The sequence below is a fragment of the Misgurnus anguillicaudatus genome, chromosome 24, assembly GCF_027580225.2.
Source record: "Misgurnus anguillicaudatus chromosome 24, ASM2758022v2, whole genome shotgun sequence".
Classification (NCBI taxonomy): domain Eukaryota; kingdom Metazoa; phylum Chordata; class Actinopteri; order Cypriniformes; family Cobitidae; genus Misgurnus; species Misgurnus anguillicaudatus.
The window spans coordinates 17,073,043-17,096,625 of record NC_073360.2 but is presented as its reverse complement, the minus strand read 5'-3'; the positions used below and the strand labels follow the sequence as shown (position 1 = coordinate 17,096,625).

The 23,583-nt window shown below is 41.4% G+C and overlaps 1 protein-coding gene across 1 annotated transcript; it reads left to right on the top strand.

The window, feature by feature from the left end:
- Positions 1-9,369: 9,369 nt before the first annotated feature.
- LOC129437339 (odorant receptor 131-2-like) lies at positions 9,370-10,978 on the top strand. The gene has a single exon (XM_073863345.1). The coding sequence runs from the start codon at positions 9,998-10,000 to the stop codon at positions 10,976-10,978; it is 981 nt and encodes a 326-aa protein (XP_073719446.1). The 5' UTR covers positions 9,370-9,997.
- Positions 10,979-23,583: the final 12,605 nt, after the last annotated feature.

The window sequence follows — 23,583 nt, the reverse complement described above, 5'->3', positions numbered from 1 at the left end:
TGATTTAAAGTCTGGTTATTACCAGATTGAAGTTGAGGAAGCTGACAAACCCAAGACAGCATTCGTGTGTCCGCTTGGCTTCTGGGAATTTAACCGAATGCCTCAGGGGGTGACTAATGCACCAAGCACTTTCCAAAGATTAATGGAAAAGTGCAAGGGGGACATGCATTTAAAAGATATTCTAGTCTTTATTGATGACTTGATTGTGTTTTCAAAAACTCTAGAAGAGCATGAAGCAAGGCTGATGAAGGTGCTCACATGCCTTAGAGAGTTTGGGTTGAAATTATCACCTGAAAAGTGTGTCTTCTTCCAGACGTCAGTCCGTTATCTTGGGCATGTAGTTTCCAGGAATGGAGTCGAGACTGGTCCGGAGAAGATTGCTGCTCTTAAGACTTGGCCAGTCCCGAAAAACCTGCAACAGCTGAGATCTTTTCTTGGGTTTTCTGGGTACTACAGGAGGTTTGTTAAGGGCTACTCTAACATCGTTAAGCCCCTCCACATTCTAACCTCTGGTTTCCCACCTTCTCATAGGAAATTAAAGTCAGATGAGAGAGCGGGTCAGTCCCGCAACCCAAAAGAGGTCTTTGGAAGTCGCTGGACACGTGCATGCCAGCAGGCATTTGACCTGGTGATTGAGAGCCTTACCTCCGCCCCTGTGTTAGGTTTTGCTGATCCCCAGAAGCCTTATGTACTCCACACCGATGCAAGCACCACTGGACTCGGTGCTGTTTTGTATCAGGAACAGAAGGGTCAATGTCGAGTCAAAGGCTATGCGAGCAGAGGGTGGTCAAGGAGTGAGAGTTGCTATCCAGCACACAAGTTGGAATTTTTAGCACTCAAGTGGTTGGTGACAGAAAAGTTCAGTGATTATCTTTACGGCAACCACTTTACTGTTGTTACTGACAGCAATCCGTTTACATACTTATTGACCTCAGCAAAACTTGAACTTGGAAACCCCTTTGTCACTGTTGTTAAATCATTCTTTCAGGGGTTAACCACAGCTGTGGCTGACATTTTAAGTGAGGGGGAAAATTCGTATCCTTCTGTCCTGTACTCTGAGATACAAACAGTTTAACCATTGCCATGTCCAGGGACGTACATGAGTTCAAAGGGGGAGAGTGTAGCCAGGTTTAATAATGAGAAATCTTATTTAGCTGTATAATCCAGTCACGAAAGGGTTAACTTTCATTTTTTTATCTTTGATGGACTTGTGAGTGAGCCAATGGGTGAATTATATGAGGCACTGAGCTGACCAATCAGTTGCCAGCTAGGCTCTATTACAGTTACACCTCTAGTTTTGCGTCACTAATTTTAGAAGTTTTTTTGGCGCTTGCACTTGAGCATATGAAGTTGCGTTATCTGCTTGAGTGTAAACAAAAGCTGTGCCTGAATCCACTGTTGTCACGGAGCTAAAGGCAGTGAATTCCGTTAAAATGGTCAGGTTTTGGTAAAGAGTTGGAAACATCGTGCAGAGATCCTTTGCATGGGGTAATACAGATCCAGACGTCCATCCAGAGATTCATTGATTCCCAGTCCGCGTGGCGAGCCAACCGTGTTTGAGAACAAATCAAGTTGCTTTGAACAAACTGCCCAGATCATCCTCTTTATCTTCGTTGTTGTAGGACAAACACTAACTCAAACTGAAAAAGGGGCCCCAACGGTGAAACTGAATTCTTGTTAACCAAGGCAAGTCGAACCGAGGACAAACTAAGCTCAAAGAAACTGAAAAGAGAGGGTTTTGTTTGTTTATGTTTGCACTTTATTATTTTAGTTTGTTATTTTTCATAAATTTGTTTTTTTATTGTATGTATGTTCCACCTGTGAATTTAATACAGGATGTCTTAACTGTCATTCTGGTGTGGTATTTTTTTCATAATTGACATTCAATTCTCAGGCTCTTAACAATTTAGCATCTTCTGATTCTGGTCCAACTACGACTACTTTAGATTATTAAACCTATGTACATTATTTCTACTAAGAAAGGGTAAGATTCCTCATAAGAAAGGGTTACAGTTACAAGAAAGTGGTACATTACAGATACAAACATGCAATACGAGTATATAAATTTACAATTTGAACCGCTTATTGTGGTCTTTAGCTGTAATCTTAGACACAGACACATTTCTGTGTCAGCCTACTTCATCTCTGGTTATTTGTTACTTGAGGTCTCAAGTTTCTCTGATGGAATGCTTGAAGCTTGTTTTATGTTTAGTTTTGTCGTCAACAAAAACAGCCAGAGAGGAGTCGCAAGTAGATAAGGTCTTCTGATGAAGCATTATGAGCCCCCCTGTGGGTGGCCTGGTGTTAAACTCAATCTAAGGTCACAATGAGAAACCGTTAACAAACCAGACGAAACGACCTCCATCTGAGGTCCGGCCAGACAGGGTCGGACTGGGAACAAAATTCGGCCCTGGCAATTTTCTCCTGGACCGGCCCAGCACTGAACTGACAACCCCCCCCCCCCCCCACACACACACACACATATACAGTGCCCTCCATAAGTATGAGGATACAGTAAAGACAAAATTTCTCTGTTTGCTATGGAGACCAGAAATTGGTAAGATGAATATCAAAAGTACAGAATGTCACATTTTATTAACTTGTGTGCGTTGTCCCCAAACGCAAGAAATGGATCAAAATACTACACATTCTCTACTTCTCTGTGTGAAGAATTAATGCATAAGGACACAGTTCATCACCTAACACTTCTGAGCCAATGGTCTCAATATGCCCACATTAAATAGAAGTATTAAAATACAAATGTGTTGTTTCATTGAGTTGGTATTTGTGTATGTTAATACAGGTAAAAAAATAAATGTGACATTCTGTACTTTTGTCTCATATTCATCTTTTAATGTTTACACATTTCTTGACTCCACAGCAAACAGAGAAATTTTGCCTGTATTGTCCCAATACTTATGAAAGGCACGTATACAATATTATACAGTAGTATATATGTGTAAAACTGCAACATACACAAACAATACAGTATAGATTAAATAATACTTTAGACAAACACAGAATTGACAAGCATTTCTATGAAATTAACTCTAGTCTCAATGTTGATGTATATACAGCTTATTATGTGAAATATCAGACAAGTTAAACTGAGTTTTGCATTCACTATGCATATTAAACTTAACTTAATTTAAGATGGTCGTCTAAGCCGGGACATTGACAGTGAACAGTTGTGAAATACAAACTAATTTGACAAAACTCATGTTTTCTCATGCATCTATCTATCTGTGGTGTGTGTGTTGCGACTCTTGCGAGAAGCACTTACATTATGCAGCCAATTAGATGTCAATCATCGATGGATTGTCTCAATTCTGTGCTTGTTGTGTATACAGTATTATTTCTGGTGTTTGCGTGCGTTTAACCGTGTAGTGTAACGGAAAATATAACTCGAGTAAGTAAAAGTACCCGCTTTAATGTACTCTTAAGAGTAAATGTTACGAAGCAAAACGTGTTCCAACCTCCTTACCATCTCTGGGCGCTGGGGTGACATCTCCAGCAACGTTTTCAGAGGTGTCGCTAGTTCTACTTCCACTAGCAGCAGCAAACATATTGTCAATTTTAAAATATTTTGCAGCATTGGCCTGTAGGGCTTTTTGCTTTTTCTCACGGATCTTCTCCGCTCCTCCTTTCCTCTTTTTGATGCCTCTGTTGTCCATAATGATTTAAGTGCAACGTGCAAGCCAAGGCTAAATGATGCGATTTCACTCATCACTCACTGTTATTTTTTTCGCCATAAACAGCGGCTGCTTGGACAAATCCACTTGAGGGGTTGGGCAGGGGGGGTGATCGTAACACACTGAACCTGTCATGAGGAGGCCAAAAAATATTGACCTTGTCACCCCTCTCCCCAAGTCAAATGGATGCAACTGCATTATACATGATGCCGGGGCGCAAATAAATAACTTAAATATTTTGGCATAAAAAAATTCTCGAAGGGCGGAGGCTACCGCACCGGCCCACCGGGCTTTTGCCCGGTAATACAGATTGCCAGTCCGAGCCTGCGGCCAGATGTTACCTCTAAGAGATGTGGCTCTGCAGCACTCTGTTCCGCATACTCTAAAACAAGGGGCGGGAGTTTAAAGTGCCTTAAACTCTTATGACTGCTTTTCCACAAGTTAAATAGGTGTATGAATTCCATAAAGCATGTTTGAAAAGTTGCTTGCTCGAAATAGCTTGTAGGAAAAGATGTTACCCATCTCTAGTAGCCTCTGTTTCAGTGCAATTCAGATTGTTCCATTTTGAGGTGGTTATTACATATTTATGAACAGCTGCTCCTTTGGCCACGCCCCACTACTAACATCATGTGCGCATGCTCAGTGATATTGTGAGCCGTACAGACCATACTGTTTTATTATCTTTATATATTATTATTAACAGTTTATGTTGCCAACAGACAAATCAAGCAGAAAAGTATCACTAATAAGTACATTCCAAGAGAAGAAACTCATGACACACAATTATTTCAGAGTAAATTGTGATGTAGCAGTTTCAACAATACAAATGTTATAAAACATTTTTAAACGCATTATTCTCGCAAATTACTTTATTAAAATAACTTTCGAAACCACGCTGCAAACTATCTAGCCCGCAAAAAGTGTCTATATAGCCTAATGTTACTGTCTACAAACAATATTATTAACATCACTATACATTTAAAAGGTATAATTTATGGGATTAGAATCAATGTATGATCTCTGTTTTGAGGTTCAGATGCTCTAGCATCATAAATGTAGTATTTTGTGACAGAAGATGACAACATGCAAAATATAACATGACTTCTTACCTTTTGTGTTGATATAACGATCGCAAATCGAATCCAGTCTGTTTCAGATGTGTGAATGATCCATGAAAGTCTAATAAAATACATCCAATGACCATTTTTGTCCACAAATGCGTATAATCTGTGAAATAGAGATATATAGATATATAACATTTTACGTTTAAATAAACAGGCGTTAAAACATTGTTTTGAAAAGTAGGCGGGAGTATAATCCATAATATCCAAACAGCGCTGTTATTTCGCGCGAGCCATGATAACAGTATAGGGGATATCAGCAAAGTGACTACTCTGTGCTCTTCAAACGGAATGTGACGAAAAGGCTAGTTACAATCTGAGACTCAAGGCAGAGGACATTCAGAAACCTGTATCTCACTCAAAACAGCATGGATGGATTTTTTTCCAAGTTTGTATGTGTGTGGAAGCATCAGAGACAGAAAATAACACCTCAAAACCCAGAAAAAGTGAGTTTTTCATAATATGGGCACTTTAATGCAGTGGAATGCAATGGAAGAGACTTGCTGTGCTATTAAGCTGGATCTTAGTGACTCAGCTTTGTCAGCAGATCCAAATATTGCATGCCAATAATTTGACTCTTTTCAACAATCTCTCAAGCATAGGACAGACTGATGGCTGTCTTGGTCGTTAAACTGGAAAGACACATGACCCCCGTGGCCATGAGGGGATGCCCCCCTCTAAAGCAAGCGTGTGGCTCATGAAGATTAGGAGAGCGAACGTGCCACTCATGGAGATCAACAGAGAGAGTGTGCCCCTTGCAGAGATCAGGAGAATGAGAGTGCACCTCATAGAGATCAGTAGAACGAGCATGGAGCCCCATCACAGAGTTCAGGCAGGCCAGTGGGTCCGATGTGGAGTTGGGGAGAGAGAGATGGCTTTAGGCTGAATTCGGGGAGATGAGCGGATTCAGGAGCAGACTCTGTGACTAACTCTAGAGTTGACTCTGTTTATCAACCTCATTTATCAGAGGTGCATAGAACAGGTTCTATATTTTACCCTATAAATGAAATTTAGTTTGTGTGTTAGTCCAAACAAATGAGTATTTATCAAACATACACACGTTCTTCTTACACACATCAGTAAGTAATCCTTGATGATAAATCCCACGTGTTCTTAAGCACCATGCTTGTGCGCGTTCATGATCATTTGCATTCCGAAACGGCTCCAATGAACCTTATATGGTGACACCTCCCTTTATAAGTCATGTGGTTGTGATTTTCCCTCACCACAATAATGGTAAAGAGAGTGAAAGAAAGAGTGAAAATAAGGAACTTTACAGACAAAGAAATCGAGGTACTAGTGGATGAGGTTGAATCAAAATAACACATACTGTTTGGTTCAATTAGTGCACGAGGAATGACTAACAAAAGAAAACAAATCTGCATGGGAACATGTTAGTGCAGTTAATTCTGTTAGGTATGAGAAGACACTTCCAGAAATTAAAAAGTGGTTTGACATTAAATCACAGCATACCGATGTGAAATCAGTGCAACTGGAGGAGGACAGACAATGACAGAACATTCCCCCTTGGACAGCATATAACCAACATTATTGACGCACTCTTTGAAAAAGCGATTCCGGCGGAATGTATGATTTGCCAAGTCTTCCAGTAACACAAGATAAGTCACTGCACTGTCAAGCATTTGTCTTTGTGTTATTTCTTGGACTACTGCATCTTTGAACCTGCATTCAGTATGAATAAAATACTCAAGTACTGTTAGAATGTGATACTTTAGGACTTTAGGAAATGGAATTATTGACTTTTATCTTGTAATGGATTCATTTTTGCAGTAAGGTATCTGTGCGTTTACCTAAGTAGGAATTCTCAATTTACTCAACAAGAAATTCTGTGGACCCAGCCGACCGCTTGATCGCTTGACAGGTAGATGTGTGAAGTTGAATCAAGCAGTCATCCAGTCTCACGCGGCTGCGTACCAGGCCTGTGGGGAGGCAGCCTCAGCCCTGCATGTCATGGCCCTGCTGCAGGTTCACCAAGCGAGGCTTTAAGGGATCTGCACAAGCGAGGTCACAACTTGCCTGCCTTCTCAGACTGGCCACTGACTTGGTGCTGATGGCGACCAAAGTTACCACCCAGGCAGTCGGTCGTGCGATGTCCTCCATGGTGGTCCAAGAGCGCCATCTCTGGCTGTGTCTGGACAACATGACAGAAGCCGACAAGAATAAATTCCTGAACGCTCCCTTATCCCAGACCGGCCTCTTCACCAAGTCCATGAAGAGCTTCACCCAACAGTTCTCCAGGGCCCAGAAGCAGACTGAGGCGACTGCTTAGATCCTGCTGCGGAGGAAGAGAGCTGCCCCTGGTCCATCAACGCCGGCTCCTCAGTCTGCCCCTCACCAAGGGCGTTCTGCTGTGGCCGCCTCAGTCCCCCATCCTCTGACCTCATCTCTGCAGTGCAGGGGAACCAGACGACATCAACCCACCCCACCTGCTCAGCCCGCCGCTTGTGAAGGTAAACGGAAGTCCAAGCGGCCCTGAGACAAGCAACCTGGAGATGGAGGGGATCACTCTTCTGGAGGTGGTGACAGCACCACTCCCTCAACCAGAGGTGGGCCGGGTGGAGAATCTTTCATTTTGTTTCTGTCCCGGCAGCTTTTCAGCCGACACCCACAAACATACAAAAAAGTGCATTCCCCTTTCTTCTCCAGCTCTCCAATTTAACGTAAGAGCCATGACCAGAGTCCGCTGAATGGAGGCATGGTCAAACAAGGTCAGAGCAAGCGCCCTCTTTTTAAAGTTTCTGCTTATATGACCGCTCACACTTCAACATTTGATTGACAAGACAGCTGACTCGGTGGTTGCCTAGCAATATAAGAAGCCGCGTTGCAATGCTCTTTTCTTAAAAAAGGCAGTGCGCCGTGCCTTGCGTTTCCAACGTTTAAAGCGCTTTTGGTGTAATTAGCCCCTTAGTTCGCACTCCGTCTATTCCTCTTTGGGACCTGTTCATGGTGCTGAAAGCCCTGCAGGTTGCCCCTTTCGAGCCTCTGCAGTCTGTGAGTCTGAAGTTTCTCACAATGAAAAGTCTGACCCTGCTTGCTTTGGCTTTGGTTAAGAGGGTAGGGGACCTTCATGCATTTTCGGTCGACGAGTTGTGCCTTCAGTTTGGACCTGCTGTCTCAAGTGTAACATTGAGACCCAGGCCAGGCTATGTGCCCAAAGTTCCCACCACTCCTTTCAGAGATCAGGTGGTGAGCTTGCAAGCGTTGCCCCCAGAGGAGGCAGACCCAACCATGACTTTGTTATGTCCCTTACAGGTACTGTGGTTGTATGTCGACAGAACTCATGACCTCAGACCAGCTCTTTGTCTGTTAAGGTGGTCAGCAGAGAGGGAAAGCTGTCACCAAGCAGAGGATGTCTAATTTGATTGTAGACACTATTGCACTTGCTTATAAACTGCAGGGCACCCCTTGCCCCTTTAATTTGGGATTGCACTTTAACAGAAGTATTGCCTCATCTTGGGCTCTTGCTCGTGGTTCCTCGCTGACAAACATCTGCAAAGCTGCTGGTTGGGCGACACCTAACACGTTCACTAGGTTCTATAGTGTTTGTGTTCTTGCAGCTCCGTACTGGGGTTACACCGTAGTACTAGTATGGAAGGCCATACGGTCAAAAAGTCAAATGTTTTTTTGACCGTCCTCTACTGCCCTGGCAGCAGATGTTGCGGTGCATCAGCTGTCAGCCTCTCACTAGCTGCATCCCTGTGATCCTATGTGTTAGGCTCAGGCCTCCGCATTGCGTCCCCTACGCAGGGTTCTCTTGTGAGTTTATCCATGGGGTTAATCCTACCAACCCACATTTCCCTACAGCAAAGCCCACTCAATGTCTTATTACTGTCTATTTTTGTAAACCATTGGTTGTTCATATCATATACCACCCATACCCCACAGGGGGATGGCTTCTGCAGCGTTCCTTCCCCGCTCTGTCAGGACGCTTTCCAGTTGCTGGTTGACTATCATGGGTTCAGGAACAAGTAGTGACCAGCCTTCTGCGTTAGAACCTTAGTGGATTCGGAGGGTTTTACTCAGACACTGGAAGGATCAGCTTCAGTGGAGCTTTGGTAGGGATCCCAATTCGTCGGTCACAATGTGACATCGTAGTGACCGACTGAAAGGGAACGTCTCGCTTACATATGTAACCATCGTTCCCTGAAGGATTTGGTATTCCTCATCTGCTGCTTATATACGCACCTGGCTGGGCGGCGCCAGCATTATGCAAAAACCTGCATGCCAAGTTCATTGGCGTTTTAGTAGTTCTCGAAGTACATTGGTATACTCTCTAGCGAGTTCCTAATTCGTCAGTCACAACGTGACGTCTCTGTTTCCTTCCTTCATGAAACTAGGGTTACATACCTAACCGAGAGATTTTTCTGACACCTATTTTATTTTTATTGTATTCATAATTTTCTATTTTCTTGATGTTCTACATCTTTTAAAGAATATAATTGGCAGTATACATTTTTTTCTAAGTACTATTGTTACATATTAAGGGCTTTTCAGAAAACATGTTTCAGTGTTATAATTTGGATACACAACCACAATATAAATGTTGACAACCCAGTGTTTAAAAACTGCAGTGTTTACCTCAAAGTTTTTCGATTCAACTTCGTAAATTTGCATACCTTCACACACCCTGCTCATGCAGACGTTCTCTCTATGTCCCTTTACGCCATGCAAACCAAGCAAGAATGAAACACAAACAGCAAATATTTTACGCCCATCCTGAACTTAACATGGCAAAAGAGCTAAAAAACAAAGACAGAAAAGAAATAGCCAAAAGCAGAGTGTATGTGTTTTGGATAGTGCTATGAAGGGAGTGTGGGATGTTATGCTTTCAAAGCTAGATTACTATTGCTAGCCTCTCAAAAATTACCTTTAACAACATTCTTGCCGTTTTCAGATCTAAATAAATAAACACACTTTTTAAATTTTAAACATTAAAACTGTTGAATCTCTTCACTTATGGCTGTCCATTAGCATCCATAGTGATAAACCTAAAAAAACTTCCTGTACTGAATTCAAACGTGTAGAGCAACTGGGAAAAACAAGGCTCCACCTATCACAATGTCTATATAAAAAACAGCACAGACAACAGAGGGCTTTTAATTTTTGCACATCAAACTTTCCAGTTAATAAGTTTAGCATTTCATATTGTTTTCACCTAATTTAATGACCATGCTGAACTTAACTGAAAGCAACAATCTGACCAACACTTTGTTGTATCATTTAAAACCATTAAATGAAAAGCCTTTGCTGGTGCAAGTTTTGGTTGGATTACTTCTCTATGTAAATGGACTGATGATCTTCACATTCCTGAAGAAAGAAGCCTTCTTGGAAGAAACACGCTACATTTTATTTGCTCAGACGCTTTTTGTTGACTCTTTTACTATGTTGTTAACTTATTTAACCTTGATGGGATATTTTTATCAATATCCAGTTCACATTATTCCATGTTGTATCATCTGTACAGTTATATCTGTGTTTAATTTTTGTACTCCTGTGACTCTTGTAACGATGTGTTTGGAGCGCTATGTGGCTATATGTATGCCTTTAAGACACTCCAGCATTTCAACACCCAAAAACACTTTAATTGTGCTTCTTGTGATATGGGCTGTCAGTTTTGTTTTACCGCTGTTTGTACTTATAGTGTTTCTGGTCTATGATTCATCTGTTGGCCTGCAATCATATGTTGTCTGTAGCCTGGAGGTCATGTTACAGTTAAATTGGCTGGCAGACACGATGGCTGCAGGTCAACAGATATTATTTATTATAATGTTTTGTACTGTTGTCTCAGCTTACATTAAAATTCTGACTGCTGCCCGATCAGCCACATCTGAAAACAAAAAGTCATCTAAGGGTCTCAGAACTGTAATTCTCCATGGTATTCAGCTGTTTCTATGTATGCTGCAGTTTATAACTCCTTATATAGAAATGCCTTTATGGAAACTAGATGTTATGGTGTTTTGGAATGTAAGATACGCAGATTATATTCTGTTTGTGATCTCACCTTGTTGTCTGAGTCCATTAATTTATGGATTAAGAGACAAAAAGTTTTGTAATGCTCTGAAACATTATGCCTTTTGTGGCTTTGCTGTGGTTAATCGGCACAAAATACGGAATGTTAAAACAATCCCATTAGAGGTGAATTAATAAAGGATGGATTTATAATGTACTGCTTACGTAAAATAACATGAATGCTTAAAACTGATGTTAAATAAAACCAATGTACTTTATTTTAAGTACTTTAAGGACTTGGATTTAACTTGCAGCGCATAAACACTTGCTTTGTATAGCAAAAATATTTAATGTTTATCCATGATCTTGTATTTCTTTAAAAAAATGTAACTTTGCTTTTTTAGTGAAATAGTTATGCAAGTTTTGTTTATGGGGAAAAAAATAATTATCTAACAAGTACAGTAACATAAAATCAAATGTACTCAAGAGTCAAGTGTAATGTCATCAAGCGAACACAAACAGGTCTGATTGTATACTGATACAAAAACATTAATGTGCAACTGTAATGCTATGACATTACTTTCTTAGACAGCACAACAACAGTGTAAGTCTTACTGCTTTGTAAATGTACTATGACTTTCATTTCATCAAAAAATAACTTTTATAGACAGCCCATGTGTCCTTTAAGCTCACTTTCAACTTTGACGTCAAATTATGAAAACATATTTTATTTTGCTCTTTATTTTAAGCAATCCAGTGATTAAGCGTCCCTGACATTTATGTTGTATGCCAATCACATTTGTTAATGTTGGGTTAGACCCATTCATGTGCATGTGGTCTCAGTAGATCTCACACAAATGGCACTTTTTCGTTGCATAGTATCCCACGGTTTGGGTCGGTTGGTTCAGCTTACTTTCCACTGGGTACAGTATGTATTACCTGATATATTTTTAGTACCACCTTGGTTGGGGTTCTGTGCGAGCTGAGCTGATACTAAAACACAGGGGCGTAGCACAAAGTCTCAGGCCCTATTCATAGGCAGTTCTGATGGGCCCCCCATTTTTCTATTTTAGTTTCCTAATCACTACATAAACAAATTGTATGATAACCAAACAATACTTGATTCAGTCATATTTTATTTTGCTATATTTTTACATTACTTAGAACATTTATTTTTATTATGCTTTATTACTTAGATAAATTAAATTTTAAATATGCCATTTTAGTTTTGTACATTAACAAAAAGCTCCATTCATAATAAACGCCAAACAAAACTTTACTGTCACTAGTCATTTTTATCTACAGAAAAAAGGCAAAATGAAACAAATGCTATTGCTTACATTATATAGCTTCCTCAAATGTAAAGCTTATACTGAAGTTTATTCCCCAGTAAATGCCCATTGGCGTTTATAATATAATGTTGACATGATATGTAGGCTACCAAGCTACCTATGACACTGATTAGCCTATTATTGCTAATTTTAGATATTATATAGCCTATTCATTTAAAAATAAACATGTTTCAAATTAGGCTTTAATATTTGAGTTTTGTATGCAAACAGCATTAGTACACTGTTTATTTTAGCCTTTCACCTCAAATTGCATGAAGTCTATAACCAAATTATCATCTGAAAGTGTATGTTCTGCTTTTTCAATGGGTTGTCTCAGATTATTTTAGCAATAACAATCACGTAGGGGTGTGCCATATCATACTGTTCACAATAATACCGGTATAATTTTTTACATGATAAAAAACGTCATATCATGATATCCATGATATAGTGACGTGATGACGTATGGTGCATTTACGTTCCCTAACGCGCACAGCAACAACACCTGAGAGCAAGAGCAGCATGTCAACAACGCGAGGACAACCAAGCTGTAAAGGTACACGAGGAGGAGATACTAGCAGGCAGCAGCGAGTGATGTATGTCAGGAACTTGCCCACCCCGTGAAAAGCTCTTTTCCCTCTCTGGGCCTGAGAGATTAGCTATGGACAAGTATCTGGAGGAAGCTCTAGATCAGGGATGTCAAACATACGGCCCGCGGGCTGCATACGGCCCACAAAGGTGTCCAATCCGGCCCGCATGATGATTTATACAGTTGTATTAAATATGAAATACATATTTTAAAAACCCTTTCAGGCGGGCGTCTAGTTCGTTTTTAATATGAGAGACTTGCGGAAAGCAGCAAAACGCGGAACATAGACTAACCACGGTGCCCAAAAATCTTGCTGTTTTATTGTTACTGCTCCGCTAAAGATCCACTGATTCCAGTAATCCACTTTGTGCTTTCCCGCCCGCTCCGCAGCATCTCTGACTGTGTCCACTCTCTGCCTGAAGAGCAAAGACGACAGTTTCCGAAGTTCGTTGCATTAACAGGTAGATTCATTACATTAAATCAGTTGTTAAAGGGGGGGGTTAATGGTATTTCAAGCATTCTGACTTATTAACACAGTTATAGAGTTGTTTCCTCATGCTAAGTGTAGGCAAAGTGTCAAAAATGCAGTTGGGCGTGTTTCAGAGTATTTCTGTGCCGAATGCACTTCGCCAGGGTTCGTACAAGTTTCGGCTAATTTTTTTCGATTACGGTTCTAACTGACGTTTCAGGGGTTTTCGATACGTATCACTTCTTTATATGGGCTTCCGCCGGAAAACTTCCCCCGGAAAACCCCGCCCAGCCGTCAGTCAGCGGGAGACGCTAGAGCTTGCTAACAGCTTATCACGCCACTCAGCCTTGTTTAATTTCAAAAGTCAACAATGAAGTGTGTTTTTGGATGTAAGGAGAAGACATCCAGCCTTATGGAAACAATGGATATAGTTTATTATCCGGATTAGCAGCGGAGTTTTGCGTGTGTGTTTGATGCGGTGGATTTTCAGAACCGGGTCATGACGAGTTACACGTGGTAAGTAAGACTTCTGTCTTATGTTGGAAATAGGCGCGTGTATATTATATAAATGACACGAACATGTAGTGAATCATAAGTTAAAACAGTGTTGTATAGTGTTGTATGACTCGTACTCGCTCCTCCCGTGTTATAACTCCTCCTTCTTCATTTTTTCGTACGTTATCAGAAAGATTCGTTAAAGCTAATCTTTCTTTTATAAATCTGATTAAACTAAAGACTCTTCAGAGATATAAAGGATGTCATACTACTCCATAGGTACTCCAGATTAATATCAGAAATGCAGAAACAGCGTGTGTTACGTGAGCTTTAAACAACAGAATTAGTAATTTGGAAGTTTGTTTATGTATTTCTTCCGGTAATGATTTGCTGTCGGTGTTCTAAAAGTGCTAACAACTTAGCAAGCAAACAATAACAAATTAGCCTCATTCTTAGTATCAATGTTACAATACTTGTCTAATCGATTTAATCTTCCCGATCAGATCTAAGTTAATATAAACACAAAATTTGCTGTTGTTGGCACACTTTGTAGACAAAAACACCAATGCCTTGACGAAATAAAGACAGAAAACGGAAAGGGAGGCTGCTAAAGGCAGTTCAACATTGCAAACATGGATTCAAAGCTCCATCAAGCCAGCAGGTAAATCATATTGAATATTTAGCAGATTGTCACACTTTAATTCTTGTTATTATATTTCCCATTATAATCACATTCTAGTAATATAATATTATATTATTTATACATATAATATTATATTATTTATACATCATATTTATAATACTTTATTAAAACCATAATAATAGTACCATCCCCCTTAGTGGCCTTTTTGGTTTGGGCCACTGCCCCATCTAGCATTTTAATTTTCTAAATGACTGTTCTCATTACAAATATTTTCCAAAGAAAAGTGAATGGTTTATAAATAATTTTGGCATTAATGAATAATGCAAAAGAAGTTAAATTAAGGCTTTTCAACCTAAAGCCAGTGGGTTTTGTACAGATGTAAATTTGTGTGTATAGTATGTACAGTATGAGTGTGACCTTATGAAATGTAGTTTTTACAGAGCTGTGTTTCTCTAGTTTTCTTGCTGAACAAACTAATTAAGTGGATTGTTTAGTTAATATTAACACAATTATCAGCAGGGGCGTCATGCACCATTTTTTTTAAGGGGGCACAGTGTGCAAAGCTCACAGAAATTTGTGCATACACATACATCAAACGAATTATATTATAGAGCTTTCAGTCTTTTCCATGGCACTTACATTTCTAACATTCTAAACGCCCCTGCCATAGTGCAAAAACCTCCAAAATAAAAGTGTTGACTAACTTTCATATCAAATACTATTCAATCGGATTAATGACATATTGGCATCATATTTACATCTGAAACGGCATGTGTCCTATTTACGTTTTGTTTAATGACTTTAATTCTGTCATTAATGCATTTTTCACAACAACTGGCAAAAATTCTTCGTACAAGAAGGCCATTCTCAAATAACGAATGTATAACCACATATGTGTACAAACTCCACCAACCTGTACAAAATCATACTACGATTGCACGGATGTAACTTACACTTACTGACAACAATACGGAAGCAATGCAAATGAAAAACAACAACAATAGAAATCATGGTTATTTAAAATGCTTTTCAAATAATTCTTAACTAAGTACAACTCCAGCAACACATAAACTAAAACAAGATAATATCAAAACAAAACATACTATGACATCCCTTAACACAATAAAGACTTTTAATGATGTGATAGAGCACACATATCCAACTAAAACACTAAATCAAACTCTTAGTATAACATAGCTAAATGCAAAAACAAGTCTTACCTTTTGCGTCGTGCAGTTTTTATTCCACAAGTGGACATTCAAAAATGCGCGCAACAATTCTCAGTGGAAGAGAACATGTTTATTTATCCACAGAGCAAATCATATTACTTCTGGAATATGCAATATGCAAAGCGCGAGTGTGGGGGAGAACCATGAGTTTGTTTAAATGTTAAAACAAAAAAAGGAATTACTTGCGAAAATACAGATTATAAAAGCAGCGGTCATCATGAGACCTCCTGCAGCGCGAAACCCACTATAGATTGTGTTCGACAGGCTGATGACGTCAAAGTACCGCGAGGGTGAGTCGAGGAATCATCTGAAGAGTTTGATTTCAAACCGCTTTTGCGGCACGTTGATGTCATCCGCTTGTCGGTTCCAGTGTTATAGCATGAAGTCGAACACACGTGTAAATGATCCTTATTAGTGATGTACCAATGTTTAGATATGTTCTACTCAAAATATTTAAAATTATCTTGAATGAGCATCATTATAGCCTGTTGATTTCTGGAGTTTTGTCTAAATGCTAGGGTATGGCAACTGCCATACTCTGCCATACGCAAACGCCGCCCCTGCTACTAATATAAGGTCGAGACGGTCACATTTTAAACCATACAATTTCTACACAGAGGAGGTTAACAACACATTACCGTACTGGGGATTTGGAAATGTTGTGAGCGTGCCTTACACGTTTTAATTCCCAAATGCAGCCAGCAGCAACAGCTAAGCTCGTGGGCGCGCGCAGACGCTGACGTCTGCGGCTGCGCCGACTGCAGCACCTGCCGCCAGAATAAAGTAATGTACACGATCAAAACACTATCAAAACTCTGAAAAGTGACACGGATGCAGCACAAAATTGACAATTTGGGCATTTTAAACAGATTAAAAGATTAATGGACGCTTTTTTATTTTTGAGGTTGCTTGCAAAATCCATTTGGCTCAAAAATCCAAGGGGGCAGCTGCCCCCTCAGTTTCAATGGGCATGACGCCTCTGATTATCAGCATACTAAGGTTTAAAAAAATTATCCGGCCCTCACATCATGGCGTTATTTACCATCCGGCCCTCAGCCCAAAATGAGTTTGACACCCCTGCTCTAGATAATGGATTCATCCATCCTTCCATGTCTCTGGCAAGAGCTGGTTTCTTCTTTGTTAAAAAGCAGGATGGTAGTCTCAGGCCTTGTATTTACATGCACAGTAGGGTCTTGAGGGATCTAGCTGTGTGCATTGTGAACGGCTTCCCATGCATGTGTTGCGTTCTCGTCTCCCACTCTTTGAGAAGGGTGCTCATGCTCGCGCCCCTCACAGCTCTGGTCCCGCCTCTGCTGAGGCAGAGCTGCGACTGCACTCGTGGGGGTCACAAATGGAACTCAGTGAGGAGATGGAGACTGTTTCTCTCCCTTTCTCTGTGGCTTTAATTCCCCCCTCTGGTGTGGTAGGAGCAACCCCCCCCCCCGAAGGTAGCTTGACGCTTTCTCTGTCATCTGAAGAGGTAGATGTCCTAAGCGTTGATGTGGGAGACATCGGAGATTTGGATGACGCACCTACGGTCTCCCCCGTGTACGATGAGCTGGTTGAGGCGGTGACGCTTGCGGTGGCTCAGCTTGGCACATCTACTCAATCATCTCGGGGGCGAAGGATCACGGGTATGGTTCGATTCCACAAGTAGAACAGACCCTGGCCAGTTACCTGTCCCCACCCTCCGCTTCCTCTCTGAAGGAACCCTCACTGCCAAATAATCCATCCCGCATCACGTCCGTGCTGGTTGGTAAAGCCTTTACCTCGGCAAGTCAGGCAGGTGCTTGTCTGAATCATTGCAGGCATCCCAGTCTGAATCATTGAATCAGCTGACAAAAGATGAGGATCGGAACACAGACGCGGTCAGTTTGCTGCAACGGCAAAGGAGGTTTCTCTGTATGGGTGACTTGCGAGGCGGCGAAGTCGGTCGATCGTGTGATGGCTGCATTGATGGCAGTTGAGAGGCATCTCTGGCTAAATTTATTAGATATTAAGTCAGCCGACAAGGTGTTCCTCATGGAGGCCCCGGTCGCTCCCTCGGGTCTCTTCGGCAACGCTGTAAATTCCGTGGTCAAGAGATTCCAGGAAACACAGAGACAGGCTGCGGTTTTCAGACAATATCTCCCTTGTCGAGATTGCCATCTTGCAGCTACTCATACAGAGACCGGCAGAGACAGAGTGTAGCATCTCGTGCTCCCCCTCAGAGCACACGAGGGACCGGACAATGCTCTCAATCACGGAGAGCTGAACTGAGGTCTGATTTGCGAAACGCCATACTGGCAAGGAAGGCTTTGGCGAAGAAGCGGTCCTATATTAGATGTAGTGGGGGCTCCCCCTGCCGGGGTGGAGTGGTATGCACCTCAGTCTACGGTGCCCGTTGTGATGGCGTCAGCTTTACTGCACGTAGCGTGGCAGGGCGGTCTTCATTTACAAAGTACATAAAGCACACCAGAGACCAGTCTCTAGCGCAGGGGTGGGCAACTCCTGGTCCTGAGGGCCAGTGTCCCTGCAGAGTTTAGCTACAACCCCAAAAAAACAAAACTGAAAAATCTAATTTAATTATTCATGACAGTTTTGAAATGACATTCAGGTGTGTTAGATTAAGGTTAAGGCTAAACTCTGCAGGACTGTGGCCCTCGATGCGCACCCCTGCTCTAGCGGCTGGTTCCTTTGGTAAATTACATTGCGGTGTGGAGAAAGCTGCTAAATGTATCAAAATGGGTCATACACACAATCGAACACGGTTATGCCATTCAGTTTCAATGTCACCCACCTCGATTTTCCAGCATGCGGCCCACAGCGGTGGAACCCGACCAGGCTCTATTTTTAGAACAAAAAGTAAACTCACTCTTGTGCAAGGGGGCTGCAGAGGTTATTCCTCCACACAAGAAAGACACTGGATTTTACAGCCACTATTTTATTGTCCCAAAGAAGGATGGCAGGTTACGTCCCATTCTGGATCTCAGAGAATTCAATTAAAAATGTTGACACTAAAACACATCGCCACACAAATAAGGTCGGGTGACTGGTTTTTCACCATAGACCTCAAAGATGCATATTTCCACATCTCCATCCTTCCTTAACACAGGAAAATTCTGAGGTTTGCGCATCAGGGCACAGCATACCAGTATCAGGTTCTTCCATTTGGCCTGGCGTTTTCACCCCGCACATTCACGAAATGTGTGGATGCGGCTTTGATTCCCCTACGCATAAAAGGTATTCGCATATTAAATTACATAGACGACTGGCTCGTTCTAGCGGACTCAGAACAGAGGGCAGTTCAGCATCGGGATTTTGTTTTCGCTCATATGAGAGCCCACACAGCAGGAGACTCCTATGCGGATCCGCGTTCAAGTCGCCCAACCCGTGTGACTGTCACATTCGTTTTAGAGCCGCACAGAGGATCAGCTCCGCCTCCGGCAGCGGCTTAAATTCTACTGTCAAACAGCGGATCCTGAACGGACCCATGTCGGATCTTCGGGCGCGCCTTTACTTAACGGATAAACGATGCACACCTGTCAATCAAGACTTTCTTTGCTGGGACACAGTTCAGCTGAACCCTCTTTTGAGTAAGTATTGATTTATTGATATAATTGTGGCAGTAAACATTGTTTTTTAATCATCCTGTATAATAATGATTGGAATGACTTTGATACTGTATTAGGAAAACTTTAGCATGTTCACTCATGGATAATGGTTTAGCATTAGCTGTGCATTATTAAGTTTACATGTTGGCAATTTTGGTGTAGTGTATCTGCCATCTTCTTTATAATGAAAATTAATCTTTGGCAATTTAATCATTGTTTGACTCTGTTCAGACTCACGGTCACACTGCAAGATGCCATGTGACCTAATCAGTGACTAAATGAATGCAGGTGTCTGTCAGAGCGACTGTGTGGTTAGGTAAATTAGGTTTTGACCACAAAAATATTTTTTTGAACCAAAAACAGAATACGCTATAACCTATAACTGTCCATAAATGTAAATGGCAATTTTATATTTCCATTGAGTAGTAATTACTTTTGTACATTAAATTGATATCTTTTAGTGATACTTTTCTGTTAGGCCTATTTACAATATTGTTATGTTAAAAATACAAGGCAATACAGATTTAAGGTTTATATTGCTGCAGTAGCCAGGCCTAGTGATAATTTTGGTTTTATCCTTTAGTTAAGTTTATCCTATTTTATCATACAGTAAGAACAGAAGGGATTTTGAATTTGAAAGTGAGATAAACGGGTCCAAAACGGACCCGGTCCTGATAGCAATAAGCTCCGGGGCGGATCCGTAACGGAGTCAGAGTCTTGAGTCAGACTTTTAATGAGTCAATTGCGGGTCCGCGGCGGATATATGAATCAATTTGCGATACGGATGCGGAGCAGATGCAACGCGAGGCCACGGCGGGTCCGCGATCCGCCTTCATTGCGGATCCGTCACTGCGCACAAGTGGACGCCGACACAGGTCCATTTCGCGGGTCTGTTCCGAAAGCCGCGATACCTCCGCGGCTGATCCGCCACGGAGTCCTTTTGCTGTGTGGGAGATCTGGGCTTGTGTCTGAATACCAAAAAGAGTGTGCTTTCTCCTGCACAGAGAACCACTTATTTGGGTGTGATCTGAAATGGCATGACGATGCGAGCGCAGCTTTCACCTGCATGCATCAATGCCATCATACCTGACGCGAAAGGGCTCAAGCTGGGCAAGCTGCGTATGGTGAAGCAGTTCCAGAGACTGCTAGGTCTTATGGCAGCCGCATCCAGTGTTATCCCTGCTGGCCTGTTGAATATGAAATCTCTACAGTGGTGGCTAAAGACCAAGGGTTGTCATGCAAAGCTGTTTTTTGGCCCAAGGTCCTGTGCATCTCTCACAAATTGGGGTGCGATTATGGAAGGCCGTCAGAGTAAAAATTGCTGGAAACCGCATCATCAGCTATGGCATATAAATTGCCTGGAAATTATGGCAGTATGGTTTGGACTCAGGCATTTCCTTTCAGACCTGAGGGGCCATCATGTTCTTGTCCGGACAGTCAACACATCTGTGGTCTCTTACATAAATCACCAAGGAGGTCTACGGTCGCTGAATCTTTACAAATTGGCGTGACAAATTCTCCTTTGGTCGCAGGACAAACTGTGCTCGCTAAGGGAGGTCTATATACAAGGCCACCTGAATGTGGCAAATGCCCTATCGAGACAACAGACACCCCTGGCGGAGTGGAAGTCTGTACGCTCTGTACATGGACCAAATGTGAAGCTTCAGGACCTCAGACTAGCTCTTTGTCTGTTACGGAGTATACCAGAGGGTAAAGTTGTCTCCAAGCAGAGGATGTAACACTGGATAGTGAACATCATTGCTTTAGCTTATCAGTAGCAGGGCATGCCATGTCTGCTCAAGCTAAGTGTGCACTCTACTAGAAGTATAGCGTCCTCTTGGGCATTGGTTGGCGGCACCTTGCTGACAGACATTTGTAGAGCTGCAGGCTGGACGACACCTAACAGGTTTAGTAGATTCTATTTAGTTCATGTCGAGCTGTTTTTTTCAGGTGTTCTCACCTTAAATCTGACAGCTATTTTGTTTGTATTTTTGTTTCATAGTTTTCTATTTCCTTGATGTTCTACATCTTTTAAAGAATATAATTGGCAGTATACCTTGTTTTCTAAGTAGGCCTACTAATATAACATATTATACAACAGTTCTTTCTGGTTCTCGAATCTGATTGGCTAAGAGCTATGCGATATTGTGCTGATATCGGCACTGTAACCGCTTCACCTTTCGTATCATTCCGCCACCTAGTGAATGGAGGTCCTAAGCAGGCTCATCTCTGAATGGAAAAACACAGACGCGCTGTTTTGAATCACTCTCCGGTTGTCTCATTAGTTGGCTCATAAATCAGTCTGTGAATCCCCAATCGGAAGTTATTATTCCGTCAAAGATCAGCGCTCTTGGATTTTATGTTATAGTTAATGGGAGAAATGTCTTGTCACATCTTGTGGACGATTAACACTTGGAAAGAGGAATATAAACACTCGTTTTTTTTCTGGAGCTATATTTCTTATCAGAACGCGAAAACACCGTGGAACTGCAGGTAAGCACCACACCTTTTAAATGTGGACATTGATCATTTACTTTATCGTGACGTGAATATTAAAACATGTTATGAGATATCGCCACTGGTATAACGTTATTTATAAGCAGCATGCAAAATCATCTCTCTGACACTTATAAAAAAACGTTTTATATAGTACAGACAAGAACCAAGTTTAATAATAATAATCGAGTGCTCGTATCACGCTAAGAATAAATGAGAAAGCAATAGTAACGTTATACAAGTATAGTTTTATTAACTTTTACCTCGCGCCAAAACAATAACAACACAAAAGACACTAAATATGAATAAAAAAACAAGTAATAGTTTGATCATGACACCAAATACTGCTGATTTGATCTCATTTTGACAATCATAAACAAATAAGGCCAACATGAGAGCCAGGGTATCTCTGTCAGAGATGTAGCCCAGAGAGGGCGGTGGTCAGCGGGGCGAGTGAACACTGACGTCCGCTCATGCTTTGGTTCTCATTCGTACCGAATCTCACCAAGCAAACGTTCAAACAGGTGCTATCTTTACTAATCGACTGTAGATTTAAATATAATACATATACATTCTCGACTGAACTAATCTTTAAACTACACTTTGTGACCAAGAAACGGTAATATAAAGTAACGGCTTTTCCGTCCATTGAGTTGTTATGAGCTTCAAAGCAGCCGAAAGTTTTACCTGTCATTCTGGCCGCCCTCAAATCCGTGGCGGAAGAAGTAGTTCTCAAACAAAGAGGCTTTTAAAATAACTCTGTTGTTGTTTTCTAGTTTTCGTTTTTCAAACGTGTGATGTCGAACTGTTGTATAAAAGCAATATCGCTCTCGGAGTCGTGTGATATACTGTAGCTCTATATCATCACGGCTGTGATTGACTCCGGCACTCGGCCTACGGCCTCGTGCCTCTGGCCTAATCACAGCCGTGATGATATAGAGCTATATCACACTCCTACTCGAGCGATATTGCTTAATTAAGGCCTTTGCAGAAAACATGTTTCAGTGTTATAATTTGGATACACAACCACAATATAAATGTTGGCAACCCAGTAATTATTTAAAAAAGGACAGTGTTTACTTCAATTTTTGGAGTTACAAGTTTTCGATTCAACTGCGTAGATTTGCATACCTCCACACACCCTGCTCGTGCAGACATTCCATTACGTCATGCAGACCAAGCGAGAATGAAACGCAAACAGCAAATATTTTACATCCATCATGAACTTAACATGGCAAAAGAGCTAAAAAAGAAAGAGAGTCTTAAAAACAGAAAAGCGTCTGGTTTAAGAAATAGCCAAAAGCAGAGTTTATGTGTTTTGGATAGCGCTATGAACAGGGACGGATTATGGCGATGATGTGCCCTGGGCACAGATGTCTCAAAGGCCCCCTTTACCAATTTTTTGGGCAACAGCGTTGCACATCTATGCACAGGGTTTAAGTGTTGGTTCGCCTCTGCCTGTATGCCCCATCATACAGGATTAACAATGGCACTAATACGCGGGGAAAGAATATTCTGTACTTTCACACCACAAATTGGTTTATTTATATCTCACCCAGTATCTGTCAACATACTGTACAACATACTCCAAAAAGACGAGCGGAGCTTTTCACTCAAAGTTGAATATTTTTGAACTCTCGACGTTCAGCGCTGAGCGCGAATAAAACCCTGAGCGCCGGTTTTCAGCGGGGAAAAAACACGCTAGCTGCTTGCTTATTTGAAAAACGCAGAGTTTCCATTGGAATCAATTGAAAACATGCGCCGGCCGCAGGCGTTAAAGCTTTGGTGTGTCCAGCCCCTAGCTTAGAACAAAAAAGTTATTTTAAAAAAAAGTTGGTTTAAATTTACCTTAGCTGAGGGGTATCTTTCTCGATTTCCTCAGAGAAAACGCTTCCACCACATCATCAAAATCCAGTTCCCTAACAAGATCACATTCAATGGCCATTAAAGACGTC